Source organism: Denticeps clupeoides, chromosome 1 (assembly GCF_900700375.1).
Source record: "Denticeps clupeoides chromosome 1, fDenClu1.1, whole genome shotgun sequence".
In the NCBI taxonomy this organism is placed as follows: domain Eukaryota; kingdom Metazoa; phylum Chordata; class Actinopteri; order Clupeiformes; family Denticipitidae; genus Denticeps; species Denticeps clupeoides.
The window spans coordinates 22,890,778-22,903,957 of NC_041707.1; the positions used below are offsets into that span (position 1 = coordinate 22,890,778).

General features: G+C 41.2%; 3 protein-coding genes across 4 annotated transcripts; all 3 read left to right on the top strand.

Moving 5' to 3' along the window:
• Positions 1–1,376: 1,376 nt before the first annotated feature.
• On the top strand, positions 1,377–3,343 carry eif3f (eukaryotic translation initiation factor 3, subunit F). The gene is made up of 8 exons (XM_028993551.1): positions 1,377–1,527; positions 1,687–1,757; positions 1,850–1,929; positions 2,037–2,174; positions 2,582–2,673; positions 2,783–2,919; positions 3,034–3,147; positions 3,229–3,343. Exons 1-8 carry the CDS (start codon positions 1,416–1,418, stop codon positions 3,304–3,306), a joined length of 822 nt encoding a protein of 273 aa, XP_028849384.1. The 5' UTR covers positions 1,377–1,415; the 3' UTR covers positions 3,307–3,343.
• A 353-nt stretch (positions 3,344–3,696) lies between these two features.
• LOC114788949 (palmitoyltransferase ZDHHC3) lies at positions 3,697–8,156 on the top strand. Its single transcript, XM_028977930.1, has 9 exons — positions 3,697–3,856; positions 4,176–4,264; positions 5,823–5,896; positions 6,046–6,158; positions 6,384–6,445; positions 6,621–6,747; positions 6,842–6,914; positions 7,241–7,385; positions 7,523–8,156. Exons 1-9 carry the CDS (start codon positions 3,732–3,734, stop codon positions 7,612–7,614), a joined length of 900 nt encoding a protein of 299 aa, XP_028833763.1. The 5' UTR covers positions 3,697–3,731; the 3' UTR covers positions 7,615–8,156.
• Positions 8,157–8,272: 116 nt separating this feature from the next.
• pip4p1b (phosphatidylinositol-4,5-bisphosphate 4-phosphatase 1b) lies at positions 8,273–12,381 on the top strand. Of its 2 annotated transcripts, none has more exons than XM_028977950.1 (7): positions 8,273–8,616; positions 9,134–9,327; positions 9,895–10,001; positions 10,407–10,512; positions 10,619–10,690; positions 10,770–10,860; positions 11,129–11,285. In XM_028977950.1, the coding sequence occupies exons 1-7, from the start codon at positions 8,514–8,516 to the stop codon at positions 11,149–11,151; spliced, it is 696 nt and encodes a 231-aa protein (XP_028833783.1). In that variant the 5' UTR covers positions 8,273–8,513; the 3' UTR covers positions 11,152–11,285. The 2 variants fall into 2 exon arrangements, with proteins under 2 accessions (XP_028833783.1, XP_028833775.1); XM_028977942.1 differs by having other exon boundaries at positions 8,296–8,616; positions 10,619–10,671; positions 11,129–12,381.
• The last annotated feature ends 799 nt before the right edge of the window (positions 12,382–13,180 follow it).

Here is a 13,180-nt window from a genome sequence, read left to right on the forward strand (position 1 = left end):
ATCTCACATATAAACCAGTAATGTTTTGTATGTGTAATGTGGTTGAACTGAGGTTATTTAAGCCAAATAAATAGAGAGAAACCGCAGCGGCGATTTTCTTTTTTCCCGATGGGACTTCCTTCTCTTTGTGCTTCACCAGAGTTTCCCCCTACTACACACCGTCCCAAACTATTACAAAAAGGGCTCACAGGGTCACGGCTGTATGGAAATTAACTTTTGAACCAGCACATTGATTCTGGCTATACAAGCAGTCTGGTGAGCAGGCATCCAGGAAAACGAATAGATGAAGAAGGATCAGCCAGTAGGCGTGCAGGTCCAGTCTACTGGCACTGAGTGATAGACAAAGTAATTCTGTTGGAAAGTCACATTATAAAAATAAAAAGACCATCCAGAAAACGGATTTTTTGCAATAAAATACTGATTCTTTGAAGACCATTAAAAATAATGATCATAAAATAATATTTCAAAATAATATGTAATATGCAATATATTTCACAATAATTGGCTGTCAAAATGTGTTCAGTTATTTCACTATTTTATGTTCCTATTATATACAATTATCTTATTTATTAATATGTTTTTCTATTTCATTATGTCCTATTTGATTATTTAATTTTTAACAGTTTGGAGTTCCAGTCAGTTCCCATACATTTTAACCATCTTTGCTCACATTCATATATATGAGAACTATTTATACTGTATATACTCTTCTAAACACCCTTATAACATGAATTTAGTTACTATTCATTTTAATAACTTAATAAAAAAAATGGTTTTCTGCATCAGCATATATGATGTCAAGGGTGTTGACATCTTGTGGAAATTACAATATTACTTTTTTTTTTTTCATTTTACTGCATAGTTGTAGTGAAAAGACTACAACTTCTCTTAAGCCTTCTCTTAAGGCTATATATTTTTAGCTATACGGCTTATTTCGTTTTTTGTTTAGTTAAGGCTTTTCTATTGACCTGTTATGCTTGAGACACATCTGATTTAAAAAAAAAAATGGAGATATATTGAGTTCTTGAGTTGGACAGAACTTTAAAAAGGCCATTACTTAAATAAAAATATACACTATTCTAATAGTATTTTTTTCATACCTGCATTTGCATTTCTCAACAGTTTTACACCATGAATTCTTATCTGGGACAATGTTGTTTTTGGGTCCAGGCATCTTAGAGGTTAGAAAATAAAAAGTAGACCGGTGGATTGATAATTAGTTTTTAATTTGACTGCAGCATAGACACGACGGATGAATGAAGTATTGTCCAACATGTCGTGGATCGTGTGTAAAGCTCTCTTCATCTCTTGCCTCCACGTTGCCACCTCAAACCAGCCGGGGGCGCCACTTGACGCTTCCTCGAAACGACCTAATCTGTTGAAGTAGAAGAAGACGCGACTTCCTCTGGAAAAACATGGCGGTCTACGGTCCCGTGGTGAAGATCCACCCGGTGGTTTTGGCTTCTATTGCTGATTCGTACGAGCGACGGAATGAGGGGGCCACTCGCGTCATCGGGACCATATTAGGTGCGTCGCCCCGGTACTTTGTACCCGGAATGAAGCGGCGTCTGCGCCGGTGTAGCCTGGCGTGGCGATGCTGCGTGTCACAATGGGTGTTCCTGAGGGACCAGCGTTCGCCCGTGCCGCGTGTTTTTACGTCTCTGTCCTTCTGTCTCGTGTCCACAGGAACTATTGACAAACACTCGGTTGAAATTACCAACTGCTTTTCGGTCCCTCACAACGAGTCGGAAGATGAGGTGAGAGCCGCGGAAATGCGGTCCTAATAACAGCGTTTCGCATCACGTTACATGTAATTACATGCTCATTTCCCTCCTCGAATCCTCCCCAGGTTGCTGTTGATATGGAGTTCGCAAAGAATATGTATGAGTTGCACAAGAAGGTGTCCCCAAGTGAAGCCATTGTTGGGTGGTAATGGCACCACCATCTGTGGTTCTTTTTTTTTTTTTCCTCGCAGTCTTTCTCTTCTGCCTTTGTTGCTCCTCCAGGCCGTGCTGAAAATGATCTGTTGGTTCCAGGTACGCTACGGGATTCGACATCACCGAACACTCAGTCCTGATCCATGAATACTACAGTCGTGAGGCGCAGAATCCCATTCACCTTACTTTGGATACCACGTTACAGAATGGCAAAATGAACGTCCGCGCATACGTCAGGTAGGTCTTCCTCTGCCTGGACGAATGTGCGTGTTGTGCGCGTCCTTTTATTGATGTCTGTGTTTTTTAGGTTAATTAGACTTTAACATTCTCTGCAGTGCAGTTCAAAAGTGTTTATTTTATTATTGTACCCTGGCTGGAAACGTGTTTTATTGCTCATTTCTCTATATGTGTATTGGCAATGATTCTATACATGCATACATACGTATTTATTGCTTTTGTAAGGCCACTGCTGCGTGAGAGACTTTGCACACATGCACTGTACCTGTGTACTTGTCATGTGACCTATAAATGCAATTTGATTGTTTGATGGTCTCATTATACAATGGCAGTGTTAAATTTAGTTGTTTTATTAGGTTAGAACACAAATGTCCCAGTTGATATTTTTTGGTGTTATTTGTTGTCAGTGCTCAGATGGGCGTACCTGGAAAGACCGTCGGTGTGATGTTCACTCCTCTGACAGTGAAACACATTTATTACGACACAGAGAGAATTGGAAGTGAGCACTTACATCACTCATGTGAAATGGATAGATGTGTATCAGCCATTTATTAATGTGCATTGATTGCTTTTCAAATTAATTTATTGCTCTTCTTGTGATATTCTAGTTGATCTTCTTCATACAACCTGCGCATCTCCAAGCCGTACAAACGGCTTGACTTCTGACTTGGCCCAAGTTGGCACATCTGCAGCACGAGTTCAAGACATGCTGACCACTGTGCTGGCATACATTGAAGATGTGCTGGTGAGTTATTCTTGTTTTAATCTAATTTATTTTATGATAGTTTGTGACTGTTTGCTAGGACCTTTATGCTTTTGCCCAATTTTAGCACATCAGACTGACTAGTTGTTTGCTCAGTCAGGGAAGGTGATTGCTGATAACAGTGTCGGTCGTTGTCTTATGGACCTGCTCAACAAAGTGCCATTCATCCCTGCGGAAGACTTTGAGAGCATGCTCAACTCCAACATCAACGTAAGCTCCTGTAGCACCCATCTTTACATCGTCATGCAGTTAAGAATGTTTTTCCTGACGTTCGTTTTATTTCTTCTGTAGGATCTTCTAATGGTGACATACCTGACAAACCTCGCTCAAGCTCAGATTTCCCTGAATGAAAAACTGGTGGTTTTGTGAAGATGAATGGAAAAATAAAGATTTATCATTCCGAAATTTGCAATGTCTTTTTCTTACCCTGTAATACAAAAAAATACATCATAAAATGGAGCTTAGAATTCAAAAGATGCTTTTGTTTAGACTTTCTACAAACTGTAATTTTGTTTTTAAACTTTTTTTTTTTAATTAATGACATAAAAGCAGGTACGGAGGGGGGGGGGGGTGTTGTATGTTTTCTTCTACTGAACAGCATCAGCGATACGAGGATCTGGGAATGATCCCTGACCTGAATCTGAGTAGAAGTGGAAGAGGGAACCTCTGACCCTCCGACGACCTCCGTGAAGCCAGCTTCGTGGCCGTAGGCGCTGGCAGCAAGCCCGCGTGACGTCACGCCGCTCTTTTGACGTCACGTAACCCGGAAGGACGGCGGCGAGGGGGCTCCGAAAATGGCTCCGTTTCGCTGCCGGCGAGACCCGTGCGGGTTTGTCTGTTTAATTTTGACGTATTTCAGCGTGTTTTACGCCGACTACGTGATCATACAGTACGTGCTACTACCCGCGTTCTCCGGCAGGTGAGTGCCCGCGCCGGGCGTCTGCGGTGCGGCTGGTACCGATGGCGGGTCTCCCTGTATGACGCCGCAGTCGCCCCGGGTTTATTTCTCACACCTGTACGCTGAAGGACCCACGTCTCTCCCTGCGTGGATGTTCCTAGAAAGTAGGTGCCACTGGTTTCCATGGAAACGGTTCCATTCTTTAGCACTTGTGCAGAATTCGGAACGCTGCGCTGAAACGAAACAACTGAACGAGCTAGAAGTGTAGCAGCCAATGGCGGAGTCAGTCTGGTTGGTAGGTCGATGTATTTATTGCTGACTATGCTTCCGTTTCCCTCAGTGTATGGTGCACGCTGCACGGAGCGGTGTTTAATGGAATACTGCTGTTGCTTTTGGCCTGTCATTCAAAGGCAGTCTTCTCTGATCCAGGTGAGTTTGGAGAGAATATCTTCACATATTCACTCTGTGATTTAATATGTCCTTCCATAAACCTGGCTCTGCTTTTCTATTAGAATCTTACAGTGCAGATCTCGTCATTATATCAACATTTGATATTTAAGATCCTTGTAATTACAGGGAGTGCATAATTATTAGGCAACTTCCTTTCCTTTGGCAAAATGGGTCAAAAGAAGGACTTGACAGGCTCAGAAAAGTCAAAAATAGTGAGATCTTGCAGAGGGATGCAGCACTCTTAAAATTGCAAAGCTTCTGAAGCGTGATCATCGAACAATCAAGCGTTTCATTCAAAATAGTCAACAGGGTCGCAAGAAGCGTGTGGAAAAACCAAGGCGCAAAATAACTGCCGATGAACTGAGAAGTCAAGCGTGCAGCTGCCATGATACCACTTGCCACCAGTTTGGCCATATTTCAGAGATGCAACATCACTGGAGAGCCCAAAAGCACAAGGTGTGCAATACTCAGAGACATGGCCAAGGTAAGAAAGGCTGAAAGACGACCACCACTGAACAAGACACACAAGCTGAAACGTCAAGACTGGGCCAAGAAATATCTCAAGACTGATTTTTCTAAGGTTTTATGGACTGTTGAAATGAGAGTGAGTCTTGATGGGGCAGATGGATGGGCCCGTGGCTGGATTGGTGAAGGGCAGAGAGCTCCAGTCCGACTCAGACGCCAGCAAGGTGGAGGTTTGGACTGGTATCATCAAAGGTGAGCTTGTGGGGCTTTTCGGGTTGAGGATGGAGTCAAGCTCAACTCCCAGTCCTACTGCCAGTTTCTGGAAGACACCTTCTTCAAGCAGTGGTACAGGAAGAAGTCTGCATCCTTCAAGAAAAACACGATTTTCATGCAGGACAATGCTCCATCACACGCGTCTAAGTACTCCACAGCGTGGCTGGCAAGAAAGGGTATAAAAGAAGAAAAACTAATGACTTGTTCACCTGATCTGAACCCCATTGAGAACCTGTGGTCCATCATCAAATGTGAGATTTACAAGGAGGGAAAACAGTACACCTCTCTGAACAGTGTCTGGGAGGCTGTGGTTGCTGCTGCACGCAATGTTGATGATGAACAGATCAAAACACTGACAGAATCCACGGATGGCAGGCTTTTGAGTGTCCTTGCAAAGAAAGGTGGCTATATTGGTCGCTGATTTGTTTTTGATTTGTTTTTGAATGTCAGAAATGTATATTTGTGAATGTGGAGATGTTATATTGGTTTCACTGGTAAAAATAAATAATTGAAATGGGTATGTATTTGTTTTTTGTTAAGTTAATAATAAAAATTATGCACAGTAATAGTCACCTACACACACAGATATCTCCCTAAAATAGCTAAAAATAAAAACTACTTCCAAAAACATTCAGCTTTGATATTAATGAGTTTTTTTGGGGTTCATTGAGAACATGGTTGTTGTTCAATAATAAAATTATTCCTCAAAAATACAACTTGCCTAATAATTCTGCACTCCCTGTAGTAGACAGGTATTTAATGCCACACCCACAATGCTCGTGTGTTCTCTCTTTGGCAGGAATGGTCCCTCTCCCTGAAACCGCCATCGACTTTTCAGACCTGAGATCACAATCCAACCGCATGAATGAGAGGGTACAGTAAAACTGCTGTTTCCCATGTGTGACTGCTGTTTGATGCATACTGTGTGTGTTGCAATGATTTTGTGAGAAGATGTTACAAACAGTATGCAGCAGACTGTGTTCTGTGAGCGAGTTTTCCTTGTTTTTTTTTTTACGTTTTAGGGGTGTGAAGGCTGGACTGTGTGCAGTAGGTGTGAGACATATCGGCCTCCTCGTGCTCACCACTGCAGAGTTTGTCAGCGCTGCATCAGACGCATGGACCACCACTGCCCCTGGTCAGTCATCGATCTGTGTTCTGTTGTTCTCTACAATCTTTCTATGTCATCGTTATAAATAAAAAATAGTCACACAGAAGCATGCCTCGTGGCTAATGAAATTGTCATGAATAATTGTTGATTTGTTTTTTAAATAGTCATGAATGTAATGGTTAGCAAACAAAATAAATAGGAGAACTAAAATGCAAATCAGTGTTCACTTTGTGCTTCTCTTTTTCTTTCAAGGATAAATAACTGTGTTGGAGAGCTAAATCAGAAGTATTTCATTCAGTTTCTCTTCTACACAGGTAAGAAATTCAAGAATTCAGTGTGTGTAATATTACCAGTTCATGTATGCTTGAAAAATAAAAAAATATTAGATTAAATGATTAGATCAAAAGAGATGTATACCTGCTAGGATAATACATATTTGAAACTATATACTTTGTCATATTTGACTTTTCATATTCTCTGTGTGTCCAGGCATGGCCAGTCTGTACTCCATGGCATTGGTTGTATCAGCTTGGGTGTGGAGAATACGGAGTGAGAGAGAGGGTGATGGAGAAAGGGACAAAGAGGAAGAAGAGGCATCCAGCAAGCATCTTATAGTGTAAGTCAAATGAAAACAAGAGGTCGTGTGAACCGTAATTTTACAGGTTAAAAACCGCAGAATTTATAGCTTCCTTGTTTTCTTTCTTTCGTAGGGCACACTACATTATTCTCCTAGTGGAGTCAATTTTATTTGGTGTTTTTGTCATGGTCATATTTTATGATCAGGTAAGCTGAACCAGGCCAAATAGTCACAACGCAGACATTCCTGATAAACTGTGCTCATGGCAGCACTTATATAAATAACCATAGACATCCAAATATGTCATATGTAATCTTTATTTTGCACTCTGATCAAGTTGTCAGGATTCATCTTGTGGAGCCCAGTAAACTCCTCAAAGCTTTTAAAATATTCTAATGAAAAATGTTTGTTGAATTAACAAGTTCCATTATCACCAGAAGCAGTCTGGTGTTGAGCTATGACAATGGAACAATGTTTGCACATGTGTTTTTTGGTTTGTTTCTTCAGTTTTCTCTTTTTCTCTTGTTCATAGCTGGTTTCCATAGTAACAGATGAAACGCCCATAGAACAAATGAGAAACAGGCTAATGAAGGACAGAGCTAACAACACATTCCAAACACACATCCCACATACCCGCAAACCAAAACTTGCACTGCTCAAAGAGGTTTTCGGGAGAGGTGAGAAAATACTGACAGTGTGTTCTGTGTGTGTGCCAATCCAAATAGATTAATGTGATTTAAAAAGTGTACTTGAATGTATACAGGGTGGATGTGGGTGTGTGACACTGAGACATCTGTTCCTCTCTGTATTACAGGCTCTGTGCTGTGTTGGCTGTTACCACTCCACACCAGCCCCCCATCCGTGGGGGGGGTCAGTTACACTGCTCTTCCTGATTATGATGTGTAACACACATTAATATTGTTGTTTGGTTCACATCAAAGGCATATCAGGGTAGCCAACTTTTACAGTTGTGCGGAACTGTGATGTTTTGACAAAGTTGTATTGGGACACACGCTTCCAATCCTACAGTGCATGCAAACACAAACAAGATTAGTATATTACTGGTTTGTACTTATACCTCCACATATACTGACATTCAGAATGAACAAGTTGCTTCGCTTACTGACGGTGTGTCTGTATTGTTTATTCATTTTCATGTTTTATGATCCCACTCGTTTCAACCTGTGTGCAATTAACTTGGTGTAAAATCTTTTGTTGTTTCTATATTGTGTTGACGTAACAGGATTATTTATAAGTATGCATTTTATACTGTCTTATTTTTAAGGGAAAGTGTCTTATGTGGCAGCAGAAGTGTTTTGTAGAGCTGCACACACGGCAGAGAAGACATCATTTTCAATGATGTTAATGTTTACATTGATATATATTTACTGTATTTGAACTGTCTATGCTGCTCTGAGTTATGTAAATTAAAGATGTTTTATTGAGAAGTGTGTGTTTCCTCTACTCACAAGCAGTTATGCAGATAAATAGCCATAGTCAACGGACAGACCACAAATGAATTTAAATGTATTAAAATGTTGAAATGTGGCATTTTTTGTGAAAGACAGATTTATACCGCCATTTATTTGACCAGGCCACCGGGGAAGTGCGCGCTTATTGGCCGGTTCTCGGGTCACGTGCCGGTGTTGTTATTTTCTTTCACCACTTCCTGGAGCGCGCAGTCATGTGATCATGTGATGTTTCTTTGCGTTTCACTGCTTTCTCTTCTCCTCGCATCCTCTACATTCCGCGCGAAAGAAACTCGCCGGACGTGATCCGCCACTGCTGAAGCCCGAGTCCGCGGAATGGCAGACGGCGAGCGATCCCCCTTGCTGTCTGGCACCCGGGATGGACCGAACGGGGTGTCACCTGGAGACGGTCCCTACGGACTACCGGCCAAACCGCAGAGTGAGTAGAAACGAGCTGAAAGTTGTTGGGAGACCAACTGGCTATTCAGAAATGTAAATCTGCACAGGTCTTAAATCAACAGCATCAACAGATAATCAGGAGTCTCCCACTCACATGGCCAGTGGGGGACACCCATGTCTTGACTGGGAGGACAATGTACAGAAGGCTTGGTTTTGAACCAGAATGTCTGCTTTGCCATGCCAGCAAACAGCCATTGTGCTTATCACTGATTGGTTTGTTGAGGCTGTTGAATACCTGGATTCTTATCAGAGTTGCAGATTACTCTGTTTCAAAGTAGGTCAGAGTTTACTAGAAGCCAGATGTGGGATTTTACAGAATTAATTTGTGTAGCTCGTCTTATTCAGAGTATTATTCAGACTTTGCAGGTTCTCTGGTTAATAGTAGAGAGATCCTGAAATCTAAAAAAAAGGAAGCTTATAGTTACATATTTGCTGCGGAGACTATTAAATGGATGCGCTGTTGATGTTGTTTCTCTTTCATCCTCCACCCGTGTCAGGTTTCCCACCATTCCCCACCCCTCCTATGTCCACCACTTTGCTGGGTGAAGCTCCCCCACCCTACTCCCCGGTGGGGTCTCCAGAGAGTGGTAGTGCACCGGTCATCAGTTGCAGAGTCTGCCAGAGCCTCATAAATGTAGAGGGCAAGATGCACCAGCATGTGGTGAAGTGTGGTGTCTGCAGTGAAGCCACAGTATGTGCGCACACACACACTATTATGCTTATAATTTCAGACATAAAAATATGGGTTAATCAGTTCATTTATGTTAGTGGGCAAAATGTTTTCTTTCATTTTGTCCATAACATTGAGATTGTTGATTAGCTGCTAAGACCAGTCACATGATCAAAATCTCACCTGATCCATTACTCCCTCGCTCAATCTCTATCAAAAAACGCTTAGTCCAGTTAGCCATTAGCCACAGCCAAGTCCATCCCGGGACCCTGGGTGGGGACTTATCCATTTGCTCACACATATGGTCAACTTAGAGTCATGCTTTTGGACACAAGAGGAAATGCAGGTGCATGCAAACTCTGTACACACTCTTACAGGGATTCGAACTAACAACCTTGGAGATGTGAGGCCACAGTGTGCCCCATTGAAGAAATGAAATTTTTTTTCCAAACATAGCATCAATATATATTGTTATCGCTCACCTCATAACCACACTTATCTTTAATCTTGTGAATGTTTTGCTGTGATTGACTAAAAACAGCCTTCAGCAAAGGATTGCATCCTAAATTAGGCTTTTGTCTCTTACAGCCCATAAAGAACGCCCCTACTGGAAAGAAGTATGTTCGCTGTCCCTGTAACTGCCTGCTCATCTGTAAGGTCACTTCCCAGAGGATTGCCTGTCCACGACCATACTGGTGAGGACAAGAACAGGGACCCACTGTGTCAAGTCTCCACTCGTTCTCAGCCATTGACTTATCTGCTCCAGAGCTAGAATAGATGGGCTGAAGCCTAATCCTTAATCAGATGTGGGATAAGAATGAATAGTGGGAATTTCAATGAGTCTTAAGGAAAGAGGCTATTCTGTGCCTTGGGTCCTAAGCTGGAGAAGCTTCTTAAAAATAGCACATTTTCTTCGTTATGAAAGGAATTTTAGAGTGATTATGCACAGTTCTGAAATTAATTTGTCCAACAAAAGAATAGCATTTGTTTGGTCCAGAGTTGTTACAGGAAGTAGGAAGTTGTTTGTAAATTGTCATAGAAGTTACAGGAAGAATTACCAACTATTCCTTGGTCAGTAAAGAGTGTCTGTGTATTTGCAGTAAGCGGATCATTAATCTGGGCCCAGTCCACCCAGGTGCTGGGAGTCCCGTGCCTCAGAACACTGGCGCCAGGGTCTCCTGTGGACACTGTGGCAACACCTTCTTGGTAGGAGTCTTCACACTGTAGTTGTGAAAATGATGCTCAGAATGTCTGCATGACTTTTCATAGCATTTACATTACATTTCCTATAGCCTATCTTTTTCTATTCCAGTGGACTGAATTTACAGACAGGACGCTGGCCATATGTCCTCACTGCAGAAAAGTGTATGTTGATCCTCTTCATGTGTGTGCACACAAATAGTAACAGGAATAAAACTTTTCATTTTGTCATAAATATTAACATTGTTATTGTTGTTTTGCAGCTCTTCAATTGGTCAGAGGTACCCCAGAAAGCAGGCCTTACTGTTTTTCATGTGTTGTTTGCTTTGGACCGTATCTTTAGCAGGGTTAATAGTAAGTCTTCCCTAATTTTGTGTAGATACTCAATTTTTGACATAAAAAAGCCAAATGTCAGTGACACTAACAAGGTTTATTTGAATTTTAACCATGAGTATGTGTCAGTGTTATCTGACAATAACAGTATCTGTGTTAATGAGTTAGGATGTACAGTTAGACATTTTACACAAGCCCTTTCAAAACCTTTGTTAGTGTCATTCTTTAGTCTTTGCTCTTGTATTCTGTTCAAATTTTTTATTCCACTCTCCACCCTTACTTCCTCCAGGCAGGAACCTGGAAGCCAGCTAAATCCAATCCGAAGATCTACACTTCATGGGCGTTGTTCATATTGTTTATTCTCTTCAGTCTTTTCAGAGCCATCTACTGGACCTTCATGAAGATCAGCGAACCACTACAGATCTATGCATAGATTAAGCAGGGAAAGGAGGATAGAAATGTATGTAGGATTCTGGAGCTTAAAGAAAGGAGGAAACGTGGGTCTTCAAATTGGGAAAATTCTGATATATATAAGGAATAAGCTTTTAATTAAATTATTTTAAATGGAAGATTACATTTTTGTCATACTGATCTTTGTCTTTTATGGGATATTTTATTTTCTTTGCCTGAACCTCTCTTTTGTGTCTGATGGCTTTAACCTTGTTTGTGTTTACCATGAATTCTGGTCCACCCCTGAAAGCTTAGTCCTGTGGTATGTTTGCACTGTGGAGAAGGTGTTGTAATTTATTTAAATGAAGTTGTGATGCAGCCTCTGAAACGACCAACAGGGGGCTCTACTGAGCGCTGTCCTGCTAACAGCCCTGGGACTAAAAGCTTTTGTTCTAAAGTGAAGTGATTGTCATTGTGATACACAGCAGCACAGCACACAGTGAAATGTGTGCCCATCACCCTTAGGCCATGACAGACATCCGGGGGAGCAGTGTGTGGGGATGGTGCTTTGCTCAGTGGCACCTTGGCGAATTGGGATTCGAACAGGTTCTGATTATGGGGCTGCTTCCTTAACCGCTAGGCCACCACTGCCCTGCACTAGGCCACCACTGCCAATGCTTCAGCCTTCAGAAAGGTTCTATGTTTACAGGTTGTTTCTTTCCCAGTCCTGCGTCACACTATGGTCACAGTTACAAATGCTGTTTCTTATTTTTATTAAGTTAAGTCCAACTGTTCTTGGTGGTATTCCACAAATCAAGATTTCTCAGTTAGTTGGAGGGTCCAATAGGATTTGAATGTTAAAGAACATTGCTAGATGCTGTTGATGTTATGATGATTATTGAAAATGTTGTATATCTTGTCTGCTTTGAAAACACACATTCAAATTTACATTTGTGCTGCATTCATTGCACTATTGTTATTTTAATCAGCAGGCACATGTTCACATGTTATATTTTGTTAATTATTATTACTTTGATAATCATGTGATTATTTTTTGTATTTTGTTTTACTGGGTTTGCATTTTCCTTCCTGTGTTCAGTTTTTTTGATTCATTAATCTTAATCATTGCTCGACTAAACCTTTTTAACAGACCTTGTGTGTGTGTAATTTATTATGGGTACTAGCTCTAGCTCCTTGTGATTTGTAGGTAGATTAGTGATTAATAATTTAGTTCAACATTTATCAATATCCGTAACAATGGGGTTGATTCCAAACAAATCTTTTCTCCAGATAGGATAAGGGACTGTTCAACTTTAATCTGGTCTGTATTCTGTAATTCAGAGCCAGTGTACCCACCCTGAGCAAGAAAAGACAACATAAATTTCATTCATCACATATTTTTTTATTTAATCCAGATCTTCATATGCAAGCTAAAAATCATCCTGTTAAAATAATTTAACTGATAAGATCTCTTATGTCACTTTCTACGCGAATGGTATCTACAGACCGGGTCCTAGTGAACCAAATTAGGGATTTCAGTGTTAGCAACTTAGTTGTCACCTCAGCACAGCACACAGTGAAATGTGGTCTCTGCATTTAACCCATCACCCGTGGTGAGCAGTAGGCAGCCATGAAGAGCAGTGTCTGGGGACGGTACCTTGCTCAGTGGCACCTTGAGGATTACAGGTCAGCTTCCTTACCCGCTAGGCCACCGCTGCCCCAAACCACTTATGTAAGTTGCTCTGGATAAGAGTGTCTGCCAAATGCTATAAATGTTAATATTTCATAAGTTGCCTAATCATTTGTTAAGGTACAAGGGAAACTTCTTTACCCATTCTCTTTTTCAACATTAGAAGCCATTTTGTGTTCATGATACAAATTCTAATTTCTGCTTTGGACTGCAGATGGAGACAAAGCTTAACTTCTCTTGAAAGCATGTAAGCATGTAGCA